Consider the following 25,548-nt stretch of genomic DNA (forward strand, 5'->3'; position numbering starts at 1 on the left):
CAACTCTGCAACGATAAAAAAGTTGCAGATTACCTCGGATATATAGGCTATATGTCATATATGGCAGATTATATACATCATTTTTGATAAATTTTGAAATTTGTATAGCATGTACTAAGCATATTTCATTCCTCCGTGTACCACTAGAAGGAAGCCTGTGTACCACTAGTGGTACAAGTACCACAGTTTGAGAACCACTGATATAGCACATTTTACTCACAGTGGCAATTCAAAGTGCTTTACATAAACAGGAATAATGTATATAGCATTTACATAAATAAAAAAAAATATATATATATAAATATATATATATATATACAGTATAAATATATATATATATATATATATATATATATATATATATATATATATATATATATATATATATATATATATATATAAATATATATATATATATAGCTGCAAACAGCAATTAAAAGGCCAAGCAGTTCAGAGCAAAAATGAGCAAAGCAGTCTAGTGGCAGAATGAGCACATTTGTCGTTGTCATAAACAAAACTGTTTTGTCTATTGACACGATTTTCACACCATATGGTCAACATGGTCTGACGATGATCCGAGTCAAATTTGGTGATATTTTGAAAAATGGTCTAAGGAGGAGTTTACAAAAAAATTTAATTAAATCAATATGGCGGACAGGAAGTTTAGCTAAATATGCCATATTTGGTATAAATGTTCTCGGCATGACCCAAGGAATAAGTTGAGAAGAGAGAATTTTACCACAATAAACATATGCAGTCTAAAATTATTAGCAAATTTTTGATTCATTATTTATGATTAGTGAACGGTTTATAACGTCTGACCACAAGGTGGCACTGTTACCAAATTTATGTATTGTGGTCATTGTGAGTTAACAATGACACAACTAAAGTTAAGTTCAATATGTTTAAGCATTGCAGATTTGCAGCCTCAGATGCACAGACACTGTGCTAGCACATTTGTCGATGCCGTAAACGACAACAGTTTCGCTTGAAACTGATATGATATGATTTGACTGATATGATTTTTATAACTTTTGGTCAGCAAGGTCTGAAGATGATCGGAGTGAAATTTGGTGACAATTGAACCAAAGGTCAAGGAGAAGTTCGCAAAAGAAAGTTTTTTGAAATCAACAGAAGTTTGCCCAAATATGGCATGTTTGGTATCATTGTTCTTGAATTTTATCAGGGAATATAACAAGACAAATGTCATGTCAATGAGAAAAGTTTAGGAAAAGTTACTGGCATTTTTTAAAAATTGCTTATAACTTTTGCCCACAAGGTCCAGAGGTTTTTGAGTAGTTTCAGGGCATACCATGTTTTGTAATCATACATGAATATGTTCGTAAAATAAAGCATTTTTTGACAAAAATCTAAATGGCCTATGCCCAAAATGGCTTACCTAGGAAAATTGGACGTTTTTCAACTCAGCATGCTCTGTCGGATGTGGTTTTATGAGGTTTGGACGAAGGGTTGAAATGTTATTAAAAAAAAGCAATTCGTTTGTATCCGGACCACTAGGGGGCAGTGCAGCAAACGCTGCAAATAACCTCAGACCATGGTTGTCATAACACACCAAATTTGGTGTGAATATTTCAATACGTTACGGAGATATCGCCTCAAGTCCATTTTAACAAGCTTTATTTTAGATTTTTTTGCAAAACGGTTGGTTGATTTATCTAATCAACTTGAATTAATTATTGGTAATTATCTACGCTCACAATTTCACATATAAATACGAATTGTATTACCCTAGCAACTATAGAATTATCACAACTGAATTTAACGACTTCACTAGAGTATGGTTCAAAAGCAAAATAAATTACTATACTATTTTTTTTTCATGTGGGCTGTGAATCACTTCAGCAAAACTGAGAAAAATGACACAGAGTTTTGTTCAGACATAAGGAGGTTTGTAGCCAGAATTTATTTATTTTTTCCCTCCCTTAATATTGTCTAGGTCTGTCAGAAGCTGAAATGGTTTGTTATTGTTGAACGATTACATAAAGGTCAAGGCAGAGTCCCTGCAGATAATCAGGCAAATGGCAGAAAGTTTGCTAAGTGTAAGTGGATTACATCTCTGTTATCGTGCGCAAAAGGATTGTGTAAAATATCAAAGTACACTTTAACTCTCACATATGGCCTTATTAGGAATTAACTTTGAAATGATTGCATTTTAGCTTAATTTTAGCCTCAATAACAGTGAGGATTCAGGTTTTGCACCACATTGTGTTTTTACATTATTTATTACTGTTATATAAGATGTCAATTGTGTGAATTATTTTGTCTATTGGTGAATAGCAGCCTACATTCACATATACATATTTTATGCTCAAGACCATACCTGCCAACACTACCGTTTTCCCTGGGAGTCTCCCGTATTTCAGACCCATCTCCCGCCCATCTCCCGTATTGTTCAGTCTCCCAGAAAACTCCCAGAATTCCCGGAATTGTGCAGCTGTATGTAAACTCTAAGCAAACATGTTTTACTTAAATACTCTTAATTGAACTACTTTAAATCATCATATGAACTATAATCATTATGTTCACTTTTAAGAAAGGTTTCTACGCAGATTTTTAAAATCAATCCCCAGATCTTTGTGTATATTGTTTATAACTCTATTTTAATCAACTAAATAAGTATAAGTGACATCTATCAATAATATTTTAAGTCATATGTAACTCTATATTCTTTTGAATGGTATTGTAGGCCTACAGTACTTTTTTTTCACATTTTAAAGCGCAAATGACGTGACTGAAAACAATTCAAAATGGTTGCCAAGCAGACTGACTTTCCTTAGAAAGACTTCCCTTATAAAAAAAAACTTGCATCATGTTTGTGTCGAAAACCATCTATAAACCTATAAGGCATTTTGAGAAATAAACCGACTAGTATTTTTCGTACACTGAAGGGAGCTAAGAAACTACACATTCCGTGCATTCTAGACACACATCAGCACACTCGTTTAGTGGTTGCTATTTTTTAAAATAAAATATGTGTCTCAATTTACAAGTCCCCAAGAGTTTTACATTATTTTTATCCATTCAGACAATCCCAGGGTTTGGCATGAATACTTTTAGCTTGGCTTATCAAAAATAATTGAATCGGATTAGACCAATAGCATCTTGCTCAAAAAGCAAAAAACAATAGAAGTTTAAATCATTTTCAGATTTAAAGCTTGACTCTTCTGACAGAAAATGAAAGTTGCTATTTTACTGATAAAGCCTGTACACTCGCCGGTGACCTACACACACCTGCAGCTTCGCCACAATGGACATCCAGCCTTCTCCAGGCTCCGGCACCTAGACTGCAGCTCTGCACATGAAGTTTGGCCAGAAGAGAAATGGTCGTGCCCAACTAAGCCTGGTTTCTCTTTAAATTTTTCCTTCACTTTCATCAATTGGTGAAGTTTGTTCCTCGATGTCGCCACTGGCTTGCTTGGTTTGGAACTTGTGGAGCTGTGCATTGACGGATCTGCTCTTCAATGTTTGGACTCTCAGCAGTAAAAATTAAACCACAATGAACTGAAATAAACTGAACTTATAAACACTGAAAACTGGACTGACACCGTTTCAATTTAATATAACTTCTATGTTAAGCTGCTTTAACACAATCTACATTGAAAAAGCGCTAATGATTCTTAAATGCAGAAGTGCGCCTGTTTTCGCGATTGTTTTAGAACTTCTGATTCAGTCGGCTATGGGAGAAATGACTGGGAATAATAAACGGCAGAAAACGGTCAAACTCTACAAGCAAATTCTCCGCAGACGAGTGGGAGCTGCCATTTGAACCTTTTTGGGACGAGACTTCCGGTCTCATTCACTTCCATTCATTTTTAGACATTGTAGGAGCCATTTTTTGTGTTGTAGTGATTTATGTTGTCCACTAGGTGTCACTAACTGAAAACTATAACTGAGGTGCCTGTGTAAGCGAGGAAGAGCGTCAGGTATGGGAAAGCACACGGTTTTTGACCGTGCTACAGAGTAACGTGTTTGCTAGCCAGAAAACAGCAGTGTTTAGATATGTGCTGTGTATACATGGAGTGAATGTTATATTGACATGATAAAGAAGAAAGGAGAAGCAAAGATAGAGGCTTTGTTTAATTCACCTGCACAAATAAAGACATTCTGCTTAAAAACAACTTTAGCATGCATGGACTCTGATTGCACGCGTGAAATACGTGCTCACCCCCATTTCTGGCGATAACAGCAATGGAAGGCTGTTATAGACATTAAAAACTGCTCGTTTCGCTGTTTGATGTTGCAAACTGATATTTCCTTGTTATATTATTCTACTTGGTCTGTATAGTCATGCAAACATTTGTTTGTAGAGCAAGTAGTTTGACCGTTTTTTGCCGTTTATTATTCCTTGTCATTTCTCCCACAGGCGACTGAAACGGAAGTTCTAAGACAATCGTGAAAACAGGCACACTTCCGCATTTTAGAATAAGGTCAATACAGACCAATATCAGTTTGCAACATCAAGTAGCGTAACGAGCAAGACTAAAAATGATTTGAAGTAAATGAGACCGGAAGTCTCGAGCCATAAAGATTCAAATGGCTGCGCCCACTCATCGGCGAAGAACAAGGTGAACAGAAATAAACATGAATTAAATTTAGGAACTATAGCTATATGCTAATGGTCTAATCCGATTCAATAACCAATGATTAGGCTAAGCAAAAAAAGGTACAGTTGGCTATTTAGCACAAAAACCCTATTTAAAAAAATATCTGCGCATAAACATTCAGTGTTGACGGTCACTTTTGCACCCCTCACATATTCTTCATGTGCATTGTTCTGCTTTAGTAGGCTATAAAACATCTAAATAACTTTTCTCAGAGAATTTCATCCCTCATTTTAGAGCAAAACAGACAAGAGAATTAATTGTGCGTTATATGATGCATAGCCCAGTTGCTCAAGTGGACTTTAAGTAATTACGCATCCTCCAGCCAAACGCAGAGCCTTTGCAATTTTATGCCTAAATTAATTACCAATATCATTCATGCAACATTTATTTGCAATCAGACCAGCGAAGTGAGACAATGGACAACATAAATTATAATATAAGCCAACAGTGGCCAGCGATGTCCGGGTTTGTAACGCCCAGCGGATTTATATAATTCTGTATTCTATCAACTTGTTCATCAAGTCAAACAATAGATTGTGTCTGCAGCAGATCTGTAAGACTAATCACACTAGTTGATGGCTGATGTGTTTCTGCGAGTGTTTGTGTGTCGTCCGGTTCAATTGAAGTGCTTTATTTAATGCTGTAATGGTCAGCTGCTTGTTAGGCTGCTGCGGATTGAAATTTACATTTTAATGAAAGGACTGAGAGGGCCGTATTTCAGTGCTGTTTGTTTGTTTTCAGCCTGGAGGATGGGGGTTTATGGATTAATAAACTTCAAAACACTCAAAGATACAATTAAATCGGAGACCACCGACTATCGTTGTCTAAATGGCGCTAAATGAAAATGCTTCCCAAAAGACGGACATCTTTGCGTTTCCAGTTTTTTCCTCTTTAACTCACTTGACAGAAAACGGACAGATGGATTACGAGTTGTTAAATTGCCGTCTGTTATTTTACAGTATTCTGGGTAGATATTGAGTTTAATAGTAGGCCAAAGTGGAATATGGATCACTTGCACACATGCAGATGTTCATTCATTCATTTTCTTTTCGGCTTAGTCTCTTTATTATTCTGGGGTCGCCACAGTGGAATGAACCACCAACTTATTCAGCATATTTTCTACGCAGCGGATGCCCTTCCAGCTGCAACCCATCACTGGGAAACATCCATACACACTTATACACTACAGTCAATTTAGCTTAACCAAATTCACCTATAACACATGTCTTTGGACTTGTGGGGAAACCCACGCAAACACAGGGAGAACATGCGAACTCCACACAGAAACGCCAACTGAACCAGCCGGGTCTCGAACCAGTGACCTTCTTACTGTGCTACCTACTGCGCCACCATGCTGCCTAGATGTAGATATTATTGATGTAAGTTATTGTAATATTTGAGTTAAATGTCATGCAGATTAATTTTCCTTTGGCTTAGTCCCTTTATTCATCTGGGTTCGCCACAGCAGAATGAACCGCCAACTTCATTCATTAAAACACCACACACTCATTCACACACAGACACTACGGCCAATTTAGTTTATTCAATTCATTATACCGTTTGTCTTTTGACTGTGGGGGAAACCGGAGCACCTGGAGGAAACCCACACCAACATGAGGAGAACATGCAAACTCCACACAGAAATGTCAACTGACTCAGCCGGGACTTGAACCAGCAACCTTCTTGCTGTGAGGTGACAGAGCTAACCACTGAGCCACCGTGTCGCCCAATTTATCTATCTATACTTGAAAATAAAAAGTTATGTATCAAAGGGGTTTACTTACAATCTTATAAATAGCACAGCCGCTTTCTTGAGAAATACTAAAAGATTCATAAAACAATATACACATTATATTATAAAAAATTTGTCAAATATATTTATATATTTTTCCTATTTTTCCATGTTTTATTTGATAATTTTCACTTTATTTTGTTGTTTTATTTAGTTTTTTATGTATTTGTTTTAATCAAATTATTTGATATTTTTGTACACTTTTGCAAATTATTAATGTAATTAATACATTGTTTTAGTCCCATTTTAATTATTTATTTTATACAATTGTGTTCAACCTTTTTTTTAATTTCACTCATTAATTACATTTTTCTTTCAGCTTTACATTTTTATGCTTTTCTTCAACCATAACAACAGATTTCCCAAAATTCCCATGCACTCTCAAACAACATTCATTCATTCATTTCTTTTCGGCGTAGCCCCTTTACTAATCTGGGGTCACCACAGCGGAATGAACCGCCAACTTATCCAGCAAAAAAATTTAATTCTCTCCTCACAAAAGATGATATTTTGAAGAATGCTGAAAACCAGCTTCACAGCAAGAAGGTCAGTGGTTTTAGTGGTCAGTTGGCATTATTGTGTGGAGTTTGCATGTTCTCGCCGTTGCTGTTTTCTCTGGTTGTCCAAAGACAAGCACTATATTCTGTAGGTGAATTAGGCACGCTAAAAAATTGTCCGTAGTGTATGTGTGTGAATAAGTGTATATGGGTGTTTCCCAGTGATAGGTTGCGGCTGGAAGGGCATCCGCTGCGTAAAACACATGCTGGATAAGTTGGCAGTTCATTCCGCTGTGGCGACTTCAGATTAATAAAAAGACTAAGCCGAAAATAAAATGAATTGAATGAAATGAATTTTGCCAGATCAATGGCTTAAAAAAACGTTAAGTTGCTCTTTTTGATCATTAACCATGTCAATATACTAAATCTGAAAAATAACAAACAAACTCATCTGAATTTAAATAAGTAATTGTGTAGATTCACCACTAAAATCTACATTTCACAAAAAAGGGATGCCATAACACAAACACATTGGTCTCTAAAAGATGCTAAATAACAATCATCAACATCTCGTGCTGCTGAGGTGGCATTAAAGAGCGTCTCACACGAGGAGAGGATGGCCTGTAATTTACATGGATCTGCAAACGCTCCCAATTAAAGCCTGAAACAGCAGGATCCTTGTACAAACCAACTGAGCTACTGCACCGCTGAGCCACAGGCAGATGAACAACCAGGTGTGTGTGTGTGTGTGTGTGTGTTATACCCCATGATGTCCAAGTAATGGCCTAATAAATCTACTCATGCAGAAAGCAGATCTCACCACTGTTGGGCCAGGCATTCCTACACCTGCTGCTCCTCAACACAGAATCCAGTCGTCCTCCAGAGGCTCTGTCTGTGGAGCCATTCATCAAAGGTCTGTTTTTAATCATTTGTAATTTTGGTTAAGAAAAAATAGGTCTCAGCTATGTAAAATAATAATAATAATAATAATAATAATTTCTAGTCCATTTCTAGACAAACTGTGCTGAGAGTTGACTGAAAATGTGAATTGAACATTGACCAGAATCTAAATTAACAGCACATTAAGTACTCAAATTAAACGTGCATTAAGTTTAAACTGACTTACTGTAAATGAGGTTGTACAACTTACAAAAATAAGTTGAAATATTAACCTATTTTAGTACCTTTAAAGGATGGTTCACCCAAATGTAAACATTTCCTCATCGTTTCAATTCATTCTCAAGTTGTTTCAAACATTTATGAATTTCTTGCTTTTTTAAAAACCCAAAAGTTATTTTGGGTAAGAAGTTATTTTGAGGAATGTTGGAAGTCATTGACACCCGTAGTAGGAATAAAGCAATTCTAAGTCGATATCTGCTTTCCAACATTCTTCATAATATCATCTTCAGTGTTTGTGAGGCTGACGAACCAGGAAGACTTGTAGTGGGTTCTCGATGGATGGTTATGCGAGAAAAACTCAGGAAATTGATGGCACTGTACTCGCTAATGGAAAGTGTAAAGTGATGTTTTTTGTTTTGTTTTTTAAGGTGTACAAGAGTGAAAACCAAAATAACCCAAAGCCCCAGCAAAGTAACTAAATAACCACAAATAAAAGAACAAAATAATCAGCAAACAAACAAACAATATGTGTACAACCACACTATTATACAAGTCACAAATGGGTTATATGCACATGGACTTCAGCCAGTAAAGTGTCAGTCTTTCTATTGCAAAACTGTCACGTTTAGGATCTGATTTCTTTAAAAATGTATGAAGTGGGTCTCAGATCAGACAAGTAGCACTGTATTAAATTCCATTTCCCCCCCGCCATGTCTTTAAAATATGAGAGTTTATTTTACTCCAGTGTTTTCAATGGAATTTCTGCGCTAGCCTGTTGCTACTGACGGCGCTAGGGGTTACAACAGTCTTTTGTCTCGTTTTACAATTGAACAACTAAACTAATGATAAAGTCTATTCAACTGAATGTATTAATGCTGTAAAAACAACCTTGTGAAATTAAAAATAGTCATATTAAGCTTTCACCGGAAGTTTATCATTGGTTTTAAAACTCTAGTTGTGCATAGAGCCCATGCTGACTCGCTCACGCACTCATCCGTTAACCTGGTTTTCACTCTCGTGCACTGTAAATAAATGAAACCCAATCTTTGGACAAATAAATAAACGAATTTAACAAAACAAAAAAAGTCAATAAATGAAAACCACTGTTTGGTTAATTAAGTAAATAAATAAATATAAGTAAATAAAAATAATAAATTAATAAAATAAAAAACACTTTTTGGTTAAGTAAGTGTAATGAATAAATGAATGCATAAAAATAAATAAATATAAATCACTCTTTAAATAAATAAATAAATAAATAAATGAAATAAACAAAAAAATAAGTAAATAGATGAAAACCACTGTTTGGTTAAGTAAACAAACAAATAAATAAATAAATAAACACTCTTTGGTTAGTTAAATAAATAAATAAAAGAATAAACAAATAAACACACAAACACTCTTGGTTTTTACTCTCGTACACTGTACATAACCCATCACTTCACACTTTCCATCAGCGAGTATAGTGCCATCATTTGTCCGAGGTTTTCTTGCATTACCATTCATCGAGACCCACTATAGCCTTCTTAGTTCGTCAACCTCATAGTGTTGAGCAGAACAGTAGAAAGAAACTCAAACAAGAGTGAGTAAATGACTTTTTTTAAGTGAATTATCCCTTTAAATTTAGACAAAAACACTTGTTGTTGATGGGGGGTTTCTTCTTAAACGAAGATGAGGAAGGTAGGATGAATGGGCTTAATTATTGAAGGCTACAATTATTCTGATTGGTCTAGCAATGATATTTGATTGGACTAGCAATGATTACTAATGTGATGCCAGCCGCGATCAATCATATCATGTCCTCCTCTCTAAAATAACTTTATAAAACTTCATTTAGCGTTGTTTTGATTGCTTGGTAAAAATCTAATGCAAAATATACACCATTATAATTTTTTGATTTGTATCTTCACAGAACTTAAACAAATGATAGTAAAGCAAAACGACAGATTTCATTTTTCTTTTTCTGGACGAAAACAACCAAGAAAATTAAGCAACACCGGCTCATTGGAAACAAATGCTAAAAACTGCAAATAAACAAATAAACACTAGGGGGCAGTACGACGTCAACAACTTTTGTTCCTCTTGTCTTGACACTAGTGATATTTACAGGGACATATTGTCAACTAATAAATGACCTATTTGAGCAGTTCTTTCAAAATAAAAATCCCAAAGCAACTTAGACGCAATATAAAAAATGCATACGGTGTCCAGGATCAGTGATAGAACATGTTTACCTCAGCTGACATCTCCATGGTCAACTTCTCTTTTTCTGGTAGCTAGTGTTTGAGTCCGGCAAAGGAGATTCCACAAACGAAATAAAAGCAATGTAAAAAAATTCGAGGTAAAACTACATGCTTGCAGGGCACTTTTCTCCTACATTTGCTTTTAAAAACACTATGGTAAGTGGACATGTTCAAGGACGGTTTTCTAAAATGTAAAACAAAAAGTAGCGTATATAACAGCGCTCTCTAGCGGATTTGACATTGAATAATCATAGTTAATTTGTAGAAAGTAATTTATCAATCTTTACATGGACTGAGGGGCGTCACAGAGGGTACCACAATCGCCTCACAGCAAGACAGTTGAGCTCTGAGCCCTGTCTGGGTCAGTTGGCATATCTGTGTGGAGTTTGCATGTTCTCCCCGTGTTCATGTGGGTTTCCTCCAGGTCCTCCGGTTTTCCCGACAACTCCAAAGACATGCGCTATAGGTGAATTGGATGAACTAAATTGGCCGTAGTGTGTGTGTGTGTGTGTGTGTGTGTGTGTGTGTGTGTGTGTGAATGCAAGAGTGTATGGGTGTTTCCCAGTGTTGGGTTGTGGCTGGAAGGACATCTGCTGCCTAAAATATAGGCTAGATAAGATGGCGGTTTATTACACTGTGGCGACCCCGGATTAATAAAGGGGCTAAGCCGAACAGAAAATGAATTAATGCATATGGACTGACGCCATTCGATTAGATCAAGATTTGATCTGAATCAAGACTGAATTGACCTGAGATAAATAATAATAGTCACTGTCTTTAGCATGTTAGATTATATCTAAACTGAAGTCGTTTTCTGAATTAAATCAACACAAAATTCTGATACGTGCAAGATAATGACATACATGTCTCAATAGTTGAATGTCTGACACAATGTCTATTCTATGATGGACTATAAACTCAAAGCTGACTTGACTTCAGTGGGTAAAATATAAAGAAAAACATGAATCCTCTGAGAATTTTTGGCAACATATTTATTTTATTTCATAATGTTGCACTGATTTATTATATCATTGGCCTGTTAGATTAAGGTCTCCAACACACAGTAACACAACCTCTGCTTTTAATACTTCATAAAATCATCATGTAATAACATTGTAAAATTATTATTCATAACAAGCAAATAGTGAAACTAAAACTTTAGAAAAATGCTAATACCAGAACGCAAAAACAAATTATAATTACTGCAGCATACAAATAGGCATGGGCCGGTAGAAGATTCTGATGGTATGATAACCTTGGATAAAAATATCACAATTTCACAGTTATACGATATTGAGATTAATGCTCAAAAATATTTTCCTTATAAATATTTAAAAATCTAAACCTTTTGCCCCTTTGTACACAATATACTTTAATTTGGGAAACATTTATAGTATTTTAGAGCAGTAAACATTTCAGTCTAAATAATTCAAATGAATCATTGACTTCTGCTGTCTTCATTTGTTTCAAACACTCAGATTATTATTATTTTTTTAATTTAAAATGGCATCTTTGGAGATCTTTTCTGCTGTCCTTAAAAAGCTTAAAAAAATGCTTCTCATCCCTTAGAAACGGCAAAGCAGAAAATTTTGACAGTTTTAAAACCTTGACTTTTCCAAACCGTGGTATACCTTGAACATGGTTATCGTCCCATGCCTACATACAAATTCTTAGTAAGACAAAAGGAAGACAATTATATATATAAAACATATTTTCAATCACTATACAGTAGTCAACATTTGAAGTGACATCACAAAGTTCTCCTCAAATCCTTGAACAACACCCATTCTTGTCAATTTTAAACAACTTTTTGTATCCACTTCAAATATTGTCCACTATATTAATAAAATAGCAAGTAACAGTAAATTAAATGTAAAATAAAAGTCCAAAAAAGAAAGTGAAAAAAAGGAGTTTATCTGTTTACAGTTTCTTGTAAAAACCTCAATAATCTTTATGAACAACTTTGAAAAATGTGTCTATTTTTATGCAGATTGATTTTAATTTTGGTGATTTGATTGCACATCAAACTTACTCTAAAGTGATTATTATTAACTGATTCTCTTATTTTGCTGTTGATCTCTCTGAATCTGTATGTTTAGGTCTATAATGTATTGTACAATGCGTTATAGAACTTAATAAAAGCATGCCTTTTATCAGCAATCATCAAATTCACTCCATTCCCTTTGGTGTTACCTGGGTCACGCTGCTTTGGGTAGTAGTTGAGTGATGATGGTGATGGTGATGATGACGGCCATGGTGACGGTGACCATGATGATGAGGGCGATGTCCATGATGATGACGACCATGATGATGTCGTCCATGATGTCGGTCATGATGTCGGGTATGATGTCGGGTATGATGTCCAGTGTGATGGTGACGATGATCTCCATGTCCATGACGTCTGTGTCCATGATGTGAATGCATGATGGCCTTCGATTCAACAGTCGCTCTTTCTTTTTGAGTCATGTTCGGACACATGGAGTTACCGAAGACGTCTAGATCTATGAGGACAACTCCAATACCTCCAAAGCCTTGCTGGAGTACCTAGACGTGTTGATTTTGTAACTTAATGTAATGTTGATTGTTATCATCAAAATTAAACCATCAATTATCGCAAAAATTCTGTTGATGTCACAATGCTACTGGACGCTACTGGACGCAAGTAAACGCAGCATCATTTGATCTCATCATCTATCTAACACTTCATGTCACTTTAATACTTATAATTTACTTACCTCTTTGATAGGACTTTGCTCATCCGAGACACTAGTTAAAGTAATGAACTGCAATTGTCCACTTTTAACAGCCTGACACACCTGAACACAAGAGTTTCAGACAATTAAACAATATCAGAAGCTAATACCTAATGCTAAGCTAATGCTAACGCTATCTACAGTTATGGCATACCTGATCGCCCAGGTACAAGTTCAAAAGGTGAACATGATCCTTCTTTCCTTCCTCTGCAGTCGTATCATCGTGTTTGGGATGATTTCTGTGGTGATGTCGATGACGTGACCTCTGAAGAAAACCAGGCATGACTAGACCCAGCTTCTGCAGGTCAACTTGTTTGTCCTGCCAGTGTTGGGCTGTTTTGCTCTGTTAAAAGAAAAGTTAAATGATTAGTTTGCCCAAAAATTATTAATCACCAAACACTTCCCACCCCCTGAGACCTTTATTTTCTGAACACAAATTAAGTCCTCCATATACAGCAATGATACCAAGACACACAGAAGTGTTGTTGTAGCTTCGTATGGCTAAAGTTGAAACACTGAAATCACATTGAATGTTTTGATAATATTTTTGGTTTCTTTTTCGGGCACACTTGAACAATTGTTTCAGACAATTAAACAATATCAGCTCTCGGAGGAAGCTAATAATTAATGCTAGGGTAATGCTAATAACGTTTAGGGACTGATGCTGTCTATGGAGGATGAGAGAGCTCTCAAATTTCATTTACAAATATCTTAATTTGTATTTAGATGATAAAAGTTCTCAGGGGTTTATAATGACATGAGGGTGGGTAATTAAAAACTGATTTTTTATGTCTAGGTGAACTAACCCTTTTAATATAGACTTTGAATGCTAATATGTTAATGGATAAATGCGATAGATCCAAACATGTCAGACCTACATCATTCCTGGTACTCAAAGAGCAGTCATTTTAAATGGTTTGTTCACCCTAAATTTAAAAAAGTTGTTTCAATATTATAAGACGTTCATTCATGTTCTAAACACAAATTAATATATATATATAATATATATATATATATATATATATGTGTGTGTGTGTGTGTGATAACATCTAAAACATTTCTGATCCTCCAATGAAAGTGCATTCACCCAAAACTCTAATGTTTCAAAACAATCATTAAGATACTGTAATATAAATGCATGAAAGTATAAATCAAGCTGTTTATTTTTTCTGAAGAGAGGCGATGGCTTTAGATGATGAACAGATTTAATTTAACTTTATTTAACACATCAGCCAGCCTGAACCTTGTTTAAACATCATTGGTTTAAAGCAAGCATGCTTTTCTATATGAAAATCATATTCTATCAAATATGATTATGGTTATATTAAATGAAAAACTAACATTAACAAGTATGTAGGGTTCCTTTAAAGAATCGCTTGATTCATACAGATTCATTTTTTAATTCATTTGTTTTAAAGCATCAAATTGGTTTGGTTGAATCTTGAAGGAATCTTTTACATTTATTAAAACAAAGATGAAAATATTTGTATTTGTATTGAAAGATTAATGAATTTCAAATGTTTTTTTAGATTTCAACCAAATCCTTTAAGTTTAGAAAAATTACAGATGCAACAAATAGTTACAGTTCAATTTTTTTTTCTTAAGGGATCATTTAAGCCAAATAAATTGTGTTATGCCAATTAAAAATGTTTTTATTTAACTGCCAAAAGTGTAAATGTAGGGTTAATCACATTATGCGGTCTACAGCATATGCCATATTTTTGTAGGCCAAAAACGGGAAATAAGCTTGCATTTTTAGTTTCGATTACGCTGTCCTGAATTCATTGGGTTTGTGGTCAAATGACTGAAATTAGGTCTTTGGTTAACACAAGAAATGCATGACATGTTTGTTTTATCCTATGACATAAAGCACAACACTAGTACCACATTTGTTTTAGATGTCTTAAAAGAAAAGCGGTTTCTAACAAGTGCCCAAGAAGAAGTTGCCAAATGCAGTAATGTCATCTTTTTTAACAAATAAACTTATCTACTCACTACATCTGCTTTAAAAGCCTCACTACGTTTCTAACTGCACTTTTACAAACTACTCTGACTTAAATTTTCAATGAAATATTTTAAAATAATGATTTAAAGCAGCAGAGGTGCCCAAACTTTTTCGTATGAAGGCCCAAAAACCAAACATCATTATGAGCCGTGGGCTGAAGGTAAATATACCAAACTACATTACATTAAAGTTGCCATGGGTAAATCATAATTAATTTTCTAATAATTCAAAATAAATGCACAATACATTTTTAAAAGATAACTTACAGCAAAGAAAAATATAAACAATTACATTCATTCCACAGGGGAGTTCAATCCTGAATACTCTAATCAAGCAGAACCTGCCTTGGACTTGATTTGCTCACCAAAGACTCTTGTCGGGTAAAAGTATGTACATTTTAACAAAATCTGATTAATTTACGCCATTTAATTAAAACGTTTAATTTCAGTAAGCTTTTAACAATAAAACAAACAAAGGGTAACATTAAATTTGAATTGATAGTCCCGAAACTATCCCCATCATTCGTTCTTCTCAGATTTGAGGGCCAAATCAAAAGTTACCATGGGCCAACTTTGGTCTACAAGTTGCAATTTCAGTCTACATTTAACTATTTTTTTTATTTTATTTGAAGACTTTATTATTTGAAGATGATCATAAAATGTGTAAGAATGATCAACTTTTGTTAGTCACAAAAAGTATTTTCTACAACAATAAAAAAACAATAGAAATATCCTATTGGGATTTTGTGGCGGGAATGTTTGTGTTGAAGATCTACAAAAGTATCTCAACACTTTAAGCATTTAGCCCCAAAAAAAAAAAAAAAGATGATCAAATTGTACTAAATATGAGCAATTTACAATGTACTGTCCATCCGTTTGGAGCTGAGCAGGCAGAATGGAGATGAAGTCCACATACCTTTAGAAAAAAAGGAGTTTCAGTACAAAAATAAGTACAACAAGTGCAATATGTTGGTGTGTGAGAATGAGACTGACTGTGAAAGTATTTGCTCATCATAACTGGCCACAGTTTTGTCAGTGGGCTCCTTTACAGACGCTGACAGAAGAAGAGGACGCATTTCTTCCTCAAACACACCTTTTATACTCTGCAAACAAAATGAATGCTTCCAGTTTACTTATTTTTTAAGTCAAACTCATTAAGAGGAGTTTCGTCATCTCAAAAAAAGTAGTCCTTGCCTTGAGAAAATCAGTGAACAGCTCTGTGTCTGAAGGGGTGCCATCCAGCCAAATCACGTCTAGACCATCCAAACGTTTTTCTTTTAAGTACGTCAACAGAGTTTGAATGAAACTCCCAACACTAGCTTCATTTGCAGACATCAGTTTCAGTCTAAACAAAAGCAGATTCAGATTTCTTTAGATGCTAACATGGAAATAAACTGCAGCATTTTTTTATATATTTATATACATTCAAGCCTGAAATTATTCATACCCCTGGCAAATTCTGACTTTTATTCAACCAGCAAGGAAATGACACAGGCTTCTCCCAAAAGATAATACGAGAATGTAAAAGAGGCATCATTGTAGAAATAACATTTCCCTGCTTTTATTTACATTTGAACAAAACATTAAGTTTGCAGACAACAAAAACAGAGGTAGTATGAGGGGGTATGAATAATTTCAGGGTTGATTATATAGATATTATCTTATGTATATTATTTTATTTATTTATTTTTAATATAAATGGTAATAAACACACTATATCACTATAATACTACCTATTAGCATTCCATTAAATTTATATTAAATGTAATTTATATAAAATGAAATTTCTAACAGTAGTATTTCATGAAACATTTTTATTGTTACTATTATTATGATGATAACTTTTTTAATTAAAAAGATTAAACATTTTGTACCTTGATGATTTGATCTCCAGTCCAAGCAAAATCTTCAAAGCTGAATTTCTGTGGGAAGTATAAAGAAACAAATAAATAAACATACTTTTTTGCGTGTTTTGTTTAATTTATGTTGGAGTAATAAAATAACTAAAACAAAAACCTTCAATACAGACAAAAACAAATATTAATAAAAAAATAAACATACACAACTATTTTAAACAAAAATAAAATGGACACAAAAAATATGAATATCAAAATTTTATTTGAACTACAATAATCAAAGCTACGGTAAGTAACGTTTGAACCCTAGGGGTTAATAAAAAAGACTGCAAGCCTATTGCAAAAGAACATCATGGCCAGAGCTACTTCTCAGCAGCAGGGATCGACCCAACATACTGTACCTAAAACAGGCCCAATATTATAACTTATTAATTCATTCATTTTCTTTCAGCTTAGTCACTTTATTTTATCAGTAGTCGCCACAGTGGAGTGAACCGGCAACACATGCAGCATGTTTTCCAGCGGGGTGTCACGGTGGCACAGTTGCCTTACAGCAAGAAGGTCACTGGTTCGAGCCTCAGCTGGGTCAGTTGGCATTTCTGTGTGGAGTTTGCATGTTCTCCAAGTGTTCGCATGGGTTTCCTCCAGGTGCACCGGTTTCCCCCACAGTCCAAAGACATGCGGTATAGGTGAACTGGGTAGGCTAAATTGTCCATAGTGAATGAGTGTGTATGGATGTTTTTCAGTGATGGGTTGCAGCTGGAGGGGCAATTGCTGCGTATAACATATGCTGAATAAGTTGGCGGTTCATTCTACTGTGGCGACCCCAGACTAAGCTGAAAAGAAAATGAATAAATGAATGCCCTTCCTGCCACAACCAAGCACTGGGAAACACCTATACACACTCATTTACACACACACACACACACACACACACACACACACACACACACACACACACACACACACACACACACACACACACACACACACACACACACACACACACACACACACAACAGCCAATTTAGCTTTTTCAATTCTCCTATGTCAATGTCTTCAATGTCTTTGGACTGTGAGGAAAACCGAAGCACCCAAAGGAAAACCATGCAAACAGGGGGAGAACATCAAACTTCACAAAGAAATCCCAACTTGCCCAGTCGGGGCTCGAACCAGCGACTTTCTTGCTGTGAGGTGACAGTGTTATTCACTGAGCCACTATGTCAATATAACTTATTATAGGCTCAAATTAGACTTAAACACAGTTTGGAAGATGGAATCATAATGCACATGTTTCACTCATGATTAAATTTAGCAAATTCTGAACAACAAAAAAATTACATACTGAACCATTAACAAATGCAGACAACGGCCTATCATCCCATTATTACTTTAATGAACACTGGTTTAGTAATCTAACATGAAACAGATTTGAAAAATCAGACCTCTCTTTCATCCTTTGAATAGCATCATATTCATTCTCCGTCAGGCTCTGGAGGTAAAGTTCATCATCGCTGGAGACGGAGGGCAGAATGATGTGAGTGCAGGAACCCTCACGAGTGTGCGGAGTCAAAACATCCAGATAACAGCTCAGTCTGCTTTGAGTCCTCTGAGCACCTGAAACACCAGTCAAAGACATTATCCAGTCACCATTTACCCGTCCTGAAGCAATATATTCTTATGAAACTTAAAAATGTTTGGAACTGACTTTTAAACACAAAAGAAGATATTTTGAAGAATGCTGGAATCCAGTATTGTAGCTGCACTGGTCTAAATAAAATAATAGTCACACTTCGTACTGATGTCTTTGCCGTTTACTTGTTTCTCCCTCTCTTTTTTCAGCAGAAAATGTGAAAACAACAAGCAATAAAGCATACATGCATTTCTCAGAGTCCTTTTCATTCTCTCATTTAAATGTCCACTAGTATGCATATGAACATGTACGGCAACTCTGAATCTAGTAACATCCGTCTTTACACAGAACATCAATCACGTAAACTGACATAAAACAATGCTATTCACAAAATTTAACAGAATTAAATATGAATTGCCGTGTGCGCCCTCTTAGACCATGCAGATTAATGAATTTTCTCTTGCTCTGTACCTTTAGCTTCTTTCTGCCACCATGTCAGATTCACCCATATTGCAATGGTCCGGCACTTCACTCAACTTAAACGTGATCTGTTATGCTCCAATAGCAACTCCTTCTTTTAAAAACCCATAACTTACAAACAATTCAAGGGTGCACATTCTCTTCTTTGAAATTAAATGTCACATTATATTATGAGTTAATAACAGAAATTAATAGAACAAATTATGTTATATTATATAACAATATTAAATATTTATTAACAAATGAATATGAGTTTATAACAGAAACACACATAAACAAAACATTGATTACCATTTGGCTGTAAGATTTGAGATACCACAAATTCTTTGATACTGGAAATACAGAGACTATAGGCTTCACACGTCACCAGGTGGGAATGCGGGAAAGCCAGCTCCTCTTCTTTCCTTCATTTACATTTTAGGCATCCCAGCAACCCCCTCTCTTCACTCACCCTCTCTTCATACATACTCACTCATACCTCTATATCAATCCAAGTGACTTTATCTATCATGTTTGATATCATTTGAAATATCTCCGTGCGACTGGTACAATGTTCTCATTCCCTCGGAAATAGACATATTCAAAATAATAGATATATAACTTCAGGTATCTTTTGACCACTGCTAAGGGTGTGCCTTTACCTATGGGCTTCTATTCAAATGACCATTTGTTCTCTATAGGCAGATAATATTCAGATCTAACATGCCACTAAATGCAAATGCCTTTTATTATTTAACACACCCCTTTCCTCAAGTAGATTCTTGGTTTGACTACTTAAGGGAAAGTTTCTAAATGTTGGGCGTGAATCTAAAACCAGATAACCCTGTAGTGTGGAGCCTATGCTCCATACTATGTATATTTACAAGTCAGGTATGCATCTTTTGATCTTGGATTTATCTTTGAGAATGTTACGTCTTGTATTGGTTGTTTATAAATTCACTAAATAATTAGCATAATACACATTTACCTGACTATTAAATTGTTATGTTTGAACATATTTAGCTTACTCTGAAATTATTCATTCTAGTAGATTACGCCTCTTTGTTTCCGCACTTCCTGTGCCAGGTCAGTAGACGACCTAAAATCCAGTTGAGATGGAGCATTGGGCACACTAACTGTATTTTAGAGATCTGACTGACTCTTGATACTGATTCAATTGTGCGTTAATTTCCTTCTAGGAAAACAAGGAGTTGCACAACTAACTTAGATAGGGCACCCGGCCCTTTTTTGAAAGTAATATTATTCTAAATTAAATCTATATGGGAAACCATGGGCTCGGCTAAACCAAAATTATTATAGAGAACAGTAGACGGTTACATTTATAATAATGGCCCTAATTGGGTCTCTGATTGGAAATAATATTGTCTTTACTCAAGGGTGTACATCTAAGAAGGACTAATCAAAAATACTTTACAATGAGCAAGCATGGGAGCGGCTATCTAAAAATGTTTCATTTACCTCTGTTTAATAATCAAGACTGACAAGAGTGTGACCGTGAGGGACACCATCGGCTGAGGTGATTCCTCAGAGCGGCATGATCACCCAAAAGAACAAATGTAATAGTTATGATTTTATTATAATATATAGTTAATTTATCTAAATTAAATATTGATATAATCTTCTTAACGTTTTATGATTGGAGTCAGATAAAACGAAAGATAAAGATATTAATATTCTAAACCACCTCATACTCAAATTGGAGTCAGAAAGAGTTAAATTTGAAGTAAATCAACAATGTGCACTGGAAAGACCAAACAGGCAGTGTACCTTCATCCACCAGCGGACACCTTTATTGAGCCAACTGGGTGGACCTTACAGGGTTCTGGTTTACAACATTCTTCAAAATATTTGCTTTTTGTTTTTGTTTGGTATAAGTAGAGGGTGAGTAAATGATAAATTTGTATTTATTTATTTACTTGGTGAAGTATCACTTTAAAACTTGTTGCGCCTCTTAAATTTTTCATCTCACTACGCATGACACAACCACAAATGTGCTGAGAACTAAAAACAGAATGACATTTGAAACAGCTACTACAATCTTACCCACTGAAACCACCAGGCACAGGAACGCAAAAGCTGAAAAACAATATAAAGATAATTTACATTGATATGCAATATCTTACAAAGAAGATCATGAGAAATTGATGTTATTTGGTTTGTTGGTTTTTTCATGAAAGTTGGGAGGTCTGTGGCTGTTTCAGTAGAGGAAACCTAAATAAAATCCCACATCCTGATGTGCTTGTAAGTGTTGTTACAAGCAGCACTCAAATGTTCCATTTTGTAGCAATGAAATATGATGCAATTATGTAACAGGTTAAATGCATTCATTTAAATATGGATTTTGTTACATTTTGTAGTATTTAATTCAGATTCTAAACATCAATTAGCAAAATTAATATCAATTAGCATAGTTATTTTAGATACAGTATAAATATACAAGCAATTCCAGTGTTATGGAAGTGACATTTGCAGTAAAAACTCAAAACATAAATTCATAAAGAAAGTATATGTTAACATTATATCAAAACATCTCTTTATATTTTGCAAAATTACTAACCACAGAGTTATGGGATCAAAAAAATATTAATCTGTAAACCTATTTTGTACTTTAAATGAGAAAAACAAACATGCGCTATGGATGTGACCCAAAAAAGTAAAAGTAAATTCTGTGAATTAAACTGCACAAACCAAAAGAAATAATGTTAATCAAAAGGATAAGAGTCGGCTCTCAATAGAACAAACATGACTTATTTTATTTTATTTAATATTTTTGCATTTATAAGAAAAAAAAGTGTCATTATGGATGTGACAGATGTGAAATTGCCACTTGTGTGACTTTAGTAAATCAAACATAATAGTTTGAAAACATTGACACAGACATTTTTGAGTATTTCTAAAGTACTGTAAAATACTTGCTTACAAAAGCATTTGCGTGAAAAAAGATTGATAAAAAAACTTTTTTTTCTGTGGAAATTGTTATATTTTTAGGATTATCTGATGAATAAAAGGTTAAAACAACATAATTTACTCCAAAATAAGCATTTGTAACATTATAAATATCATAAAATACATATAATTTTTTCACAATATTTACTATAATATTTTGTATATATTGTTTTATTTGGCTAGAATAAAAGCAGTTTTATTTTTTAAACCATAAGGTCAATATTATTAGCCTTCTTGTATTAGTAAAAAATATAATAGCTATCAAATAGAACACCTATTTATTTTTTCAATTGTCTACAAAACAAACCATTGTTACACAATTGCCTTATTAAACCTTTAAATGTCACTTTAAGCTGAATACTAGTATCTTGAAAGATATCTACTAAAATATTATATACTGTCATCATGGTAGAGATAAAAGGAATCAGTAATTAGAAATGAGATATTAAAACTATTATGTTTAGAAATGTGTTGGAAAAAAAATCTTCTGTTCATTAAACAAACCAGGGAAGAAATATTTGTAAAAAATCAATTTAACAAGAGGGCTAATAATTCTGATATCAACAATATATATATATATATATATATATATATATATATATATATATATATATATATATATATATATATATATATAGACAGACAGACAGACAGACAGACAGAACTATAAAATAATAATAATAATAATAATAATTTTGTTCGCAAATATATTGAACAAAATATGAAAATATATATTTAAAACATTTTATATATTTTTTTAATGGATTTATTATATATGCATATTATCCAATACATTACAATATTTAAGAAAGAAATTATCCAAAACTGTCCCAAAATAGCATTTTAAAAACAAAATGATGTACTTGCCTCTGCTGATATGCATTGTTCCTGCAGAAGTCACTGCGGCTGTGTGGTCTGGTAAAAACAGCCTGTATATCATAAACATACAGACAGAACTTCCTGTGTCAACATTTAGCCCCAATAGTTCCCCTTCTGCTTTACACTTTGCTGATCTAAACCCACATCCTGAAGCCTACAGTGCCATAACAGACCTCAACCTTTCTTTCTGCACATACCAAGTTCACATTAAAACAGTATACTGACTGAATATTTTAGGGCTTTTCAGCAAATCTTGCAGATGACAAAGACATTAGTAACATTATTATTAAACATCATTAACCTGAATAGAATTACTGGACAACAGCTTAATTACATTTATATTTAATAATTTACATTTTCTGTTAACATATTTCCGATATTTGATTAAGGTCGGCAATTTCTTGTAGTCAGAAGTATGTAGACTTTAACCCTGGGTCATTTTTAACCTTAACTAAACGTTATCCTAAAATTGCTTCAAGCTGGTCAAAATTAAACCAGGATAACTTCTAAATTCCTGCGTATTCATAATTGATGTTTCACATAGTATATATTCTTAAACCCTGAGTTGACTTGCTTTTTCGCATATTTGCCATGTCAGCGTCACTGACTGGAGGAGCAGCAGCACGTGTCCTGTTTACATAAAAACTCTAGCACGCAGTGTGTATTGCAGACTTGATAACAAAAGTTAAAATAAGTTGTTTCCTGAATTGACTTTTCAAATTATAAATGCAATAACGAAATGATTTTCTCTCAGAAAAAAACGTCCTTTTATTCTGAAAGACATTTCCCCCCACAAACGCTGAAGCCACTATTTTTGTTCAACAATTGTCTCTTGTGACTGCACGAGACTGTATGACGTTCATTCCTAAATTGAGGTAAAGTTGGTTTTAAATTTGCACATTCGTTCAGTGACAGCTCCATACATTGTTTACCATGGTACTTAAAATTTTCGGACTGAAATCACATGCAAGTATGACTTTAAAACATTAACGTTACCACTATTAAATTGACTGTAAACAATGTTGCACTTTGATGGTTGTTGGCTGCTAAAATGATTTCACTATTGAGAATTTGCACTGAATACTTTTCTGAAATTATATTATTAAGAAGAAATTCTGAATGTGCAAATATAAAACCAACTTTACCTTAATCATTCCTAACTAAGCATCTGTAACCATTTTCTTGTTAAACGTAAGAAAAAAGTTGAGATTGTACTTTTTGAGTTTTTAAGATGTCTTTTATGTTCTCGGAAGCTGGATTTATTCGATACTGCATTGTTTTACACTATAAATCTCAAGAGATGAATTTGGTAGTCCGCGGCTCGTTTCCATATGTAATGTGTTAGTGACATTAACCTGCAATTTCATACGTTTCACAAGCTATTGTCAATACAAAGTTATTCACCTAAAAGTGGGTGTAGTAATATCATGATGCAAGTTTAAATTTGAGAAATACTTACTTCTGAAAATGTTCCTTAAATGTAACCTAACAATATGTCATGGACATATGTTGATGGGTTTAAAGACTGATCCTCTTCCTCATTCCAGATTAACCTGTATCAACCTGCAAACAGCATAGCGCCAACACTTTAAAAAGGACTGAAAATCTCAATAAACCTGTAATATGAATCAAATTAAGTTTTACATTTAAATGTTGCTGATACAATTGACAAGCCACTACCTGTACATACTACTAGCCATCATCTGAGGTAAAAACAACAGAGGAAAGAGGCGGAAGTTGTGGAAGTAGTGCCCCCTGCTGCTGACAAATGCAAAAGTTTGCTCTAAACACAGCTAAAACAACCAATTTTCATTTACTGGTGAAATATAAGACATAAAGCATGGCCACCCCAATATGATCTTGCTGTTGATATTATAATTGAAATGTACTTGCGTAAATTCACAACATTTTAACAAATAAGTAAATAAATAGCAGCCCCAAAATTTGGGATTGATTGGTGCCACTGACGTAGCTAATTCACAGTCCCTACCCCTCTCCGACTGTGCTTGACAGCACGCACACACCTTCAAATGACAGCAATGGCAATGTAATATTTACCTTAAGGTACATCAATAGTATTAATAATGTATTAATAATATTGTGGCCCAAAAAGGAATATGGAAAAATAATATTATTAGGGTCTTTAAACCGAGTATATGTGTAATGATTTTTGTTCAGTTTGTTCATTTGTTTGTTTTATTAATTAATTGATTAATCTTCATTAATTTTAGACATGGCATATACTGTAAGCTGTGTTATAAAAGTATGTGAAAACTAACTGAAAAATTATATATATTTTTGACTATATATATATATATATATATATATATATATATATATATATATATATATATATATATATATATATATATACAGACATATATATATATATGTATGCATGTATATATATATATGCATGTATATATGTATATATGAAGTGTTTTTAAACTAAACAACTTGCTGAAACATTGCATGAATAATCTGCAACATTTCAACAGTGATTAATTAAATTAAAACCACAATATTTAATTTGCAAAAAACAAAACATATAACTAAATTGAATTTATTTATTTTTTTGTGTGCCACAAAAAAAATATTAGCCCCTTTATTTTTTCCCCTAATTTCTGTTTAACAAAGAGAAGATTTTTTTCAACACATTTCTAAACATAATAGTTTTAATAACTGATTTGTTTTATCTTTGTCATAATAACAGTAAATAAC

At 33.9% G+C, this 25,548-nt stretch overlaps 2 protein-coding genes across 5 annotated transcripts in view; both read right to left on the reverse strand.

Moving 5' to 3' along the window:
• Window positions 1–10,500, reverse strand: part of plxna2 (plexin A2) — a 775,253-nt gene extending 764,753 nt beyond the window's left edge. The window contains exons 1-2 of one of the 2 annotated variants that reach the window (XM_073939239.1): window positions 10,268–10,500; window positions 7,735–7,806 (exon numbers count right to left, since the gene is read on the reverse strand). The gene's annotated coding sequence lies outside the window, so the exon portion shown is untranslated. Of the gene's footprint in view, window positions 1–7,734; window positions 7,830–10,168 lie in introns of both variants that reach the window. The other variant, XM_073939238.1, reaches the window with a different exon arrangement.
• Window positions 10,501–11,245: 745 nt separating this feature from the next.
• Window positions 11,246–24,554, reverse strand: si:ch211-226m16.2. 3 transcript variants are annotated; one of them, NM_001204373.1, is made up of 12 exons: window positions 24,508–24,554; window positions 24,287–24,390; window positions 22,816–22,877; window positions 21,046–21,078; window positions 18,335–18,506; window positions 16,908–16,955; window positions 16,228–16,378; window positions 16,027–16,136; window positions 15,892–15,949; window positions 13,184–13,372; window positions 13,012–13,092; window positions 11,246–12,820 (listed from the first exon to the last, which is right to left on the reverse strand). In NM_001204373.1, exons 3-12 carry the CDS (start codon window positions 22,829–22,831, stop codon window positions 12,446–12,448), a joined length of 1,233 nt encoding a protein of 410 aa, NP_001191302.1. In that variant the 5' UTR covers window positions 22,832–22,877; window positions 24,287–24,390; window positions 24,508–24,554; the 3' UTR covers window positions 11,246–12,445. The 3 variants fall into 3 exon arrangements, with proteins under 3 accessions (NP_001191302.1, XP_021325385.1, XP_073793988.1); XM_021469710.3 differs by having other exon boundaries at window positions 11,254–12,820; window positions 24,472–24,546; XM_073937887.1 differs by lacking the exons at window positions 18,335–18,506; window positions 21,046–21,078; window positions 22,816–22,877; window positions 24,287–24,390; window positions 24,508–24,554 and adding an exon at window positions 18,089–18,304 and having other exon boundaries at window positions 11,254–12,820; window positions 16,908–17,470.
• Between the last annotated feature and the right edge of the window lie 994 nt (window positions 24,555–25,548).

Source organism: Danio rerio, chromosome 23 (genome assembly GCF_049306965.1).
Source record: "Danio rerio strain Tuebingen ecotype United States chromosome 23, GRCz12tu, whole genome shotgun sequence".
Lineage (NCBI taxonomy): Eukaryota > Metazoa > Chordata > Actinopteri > Cypriniformes > Danionidae > Danio > Danio rerio.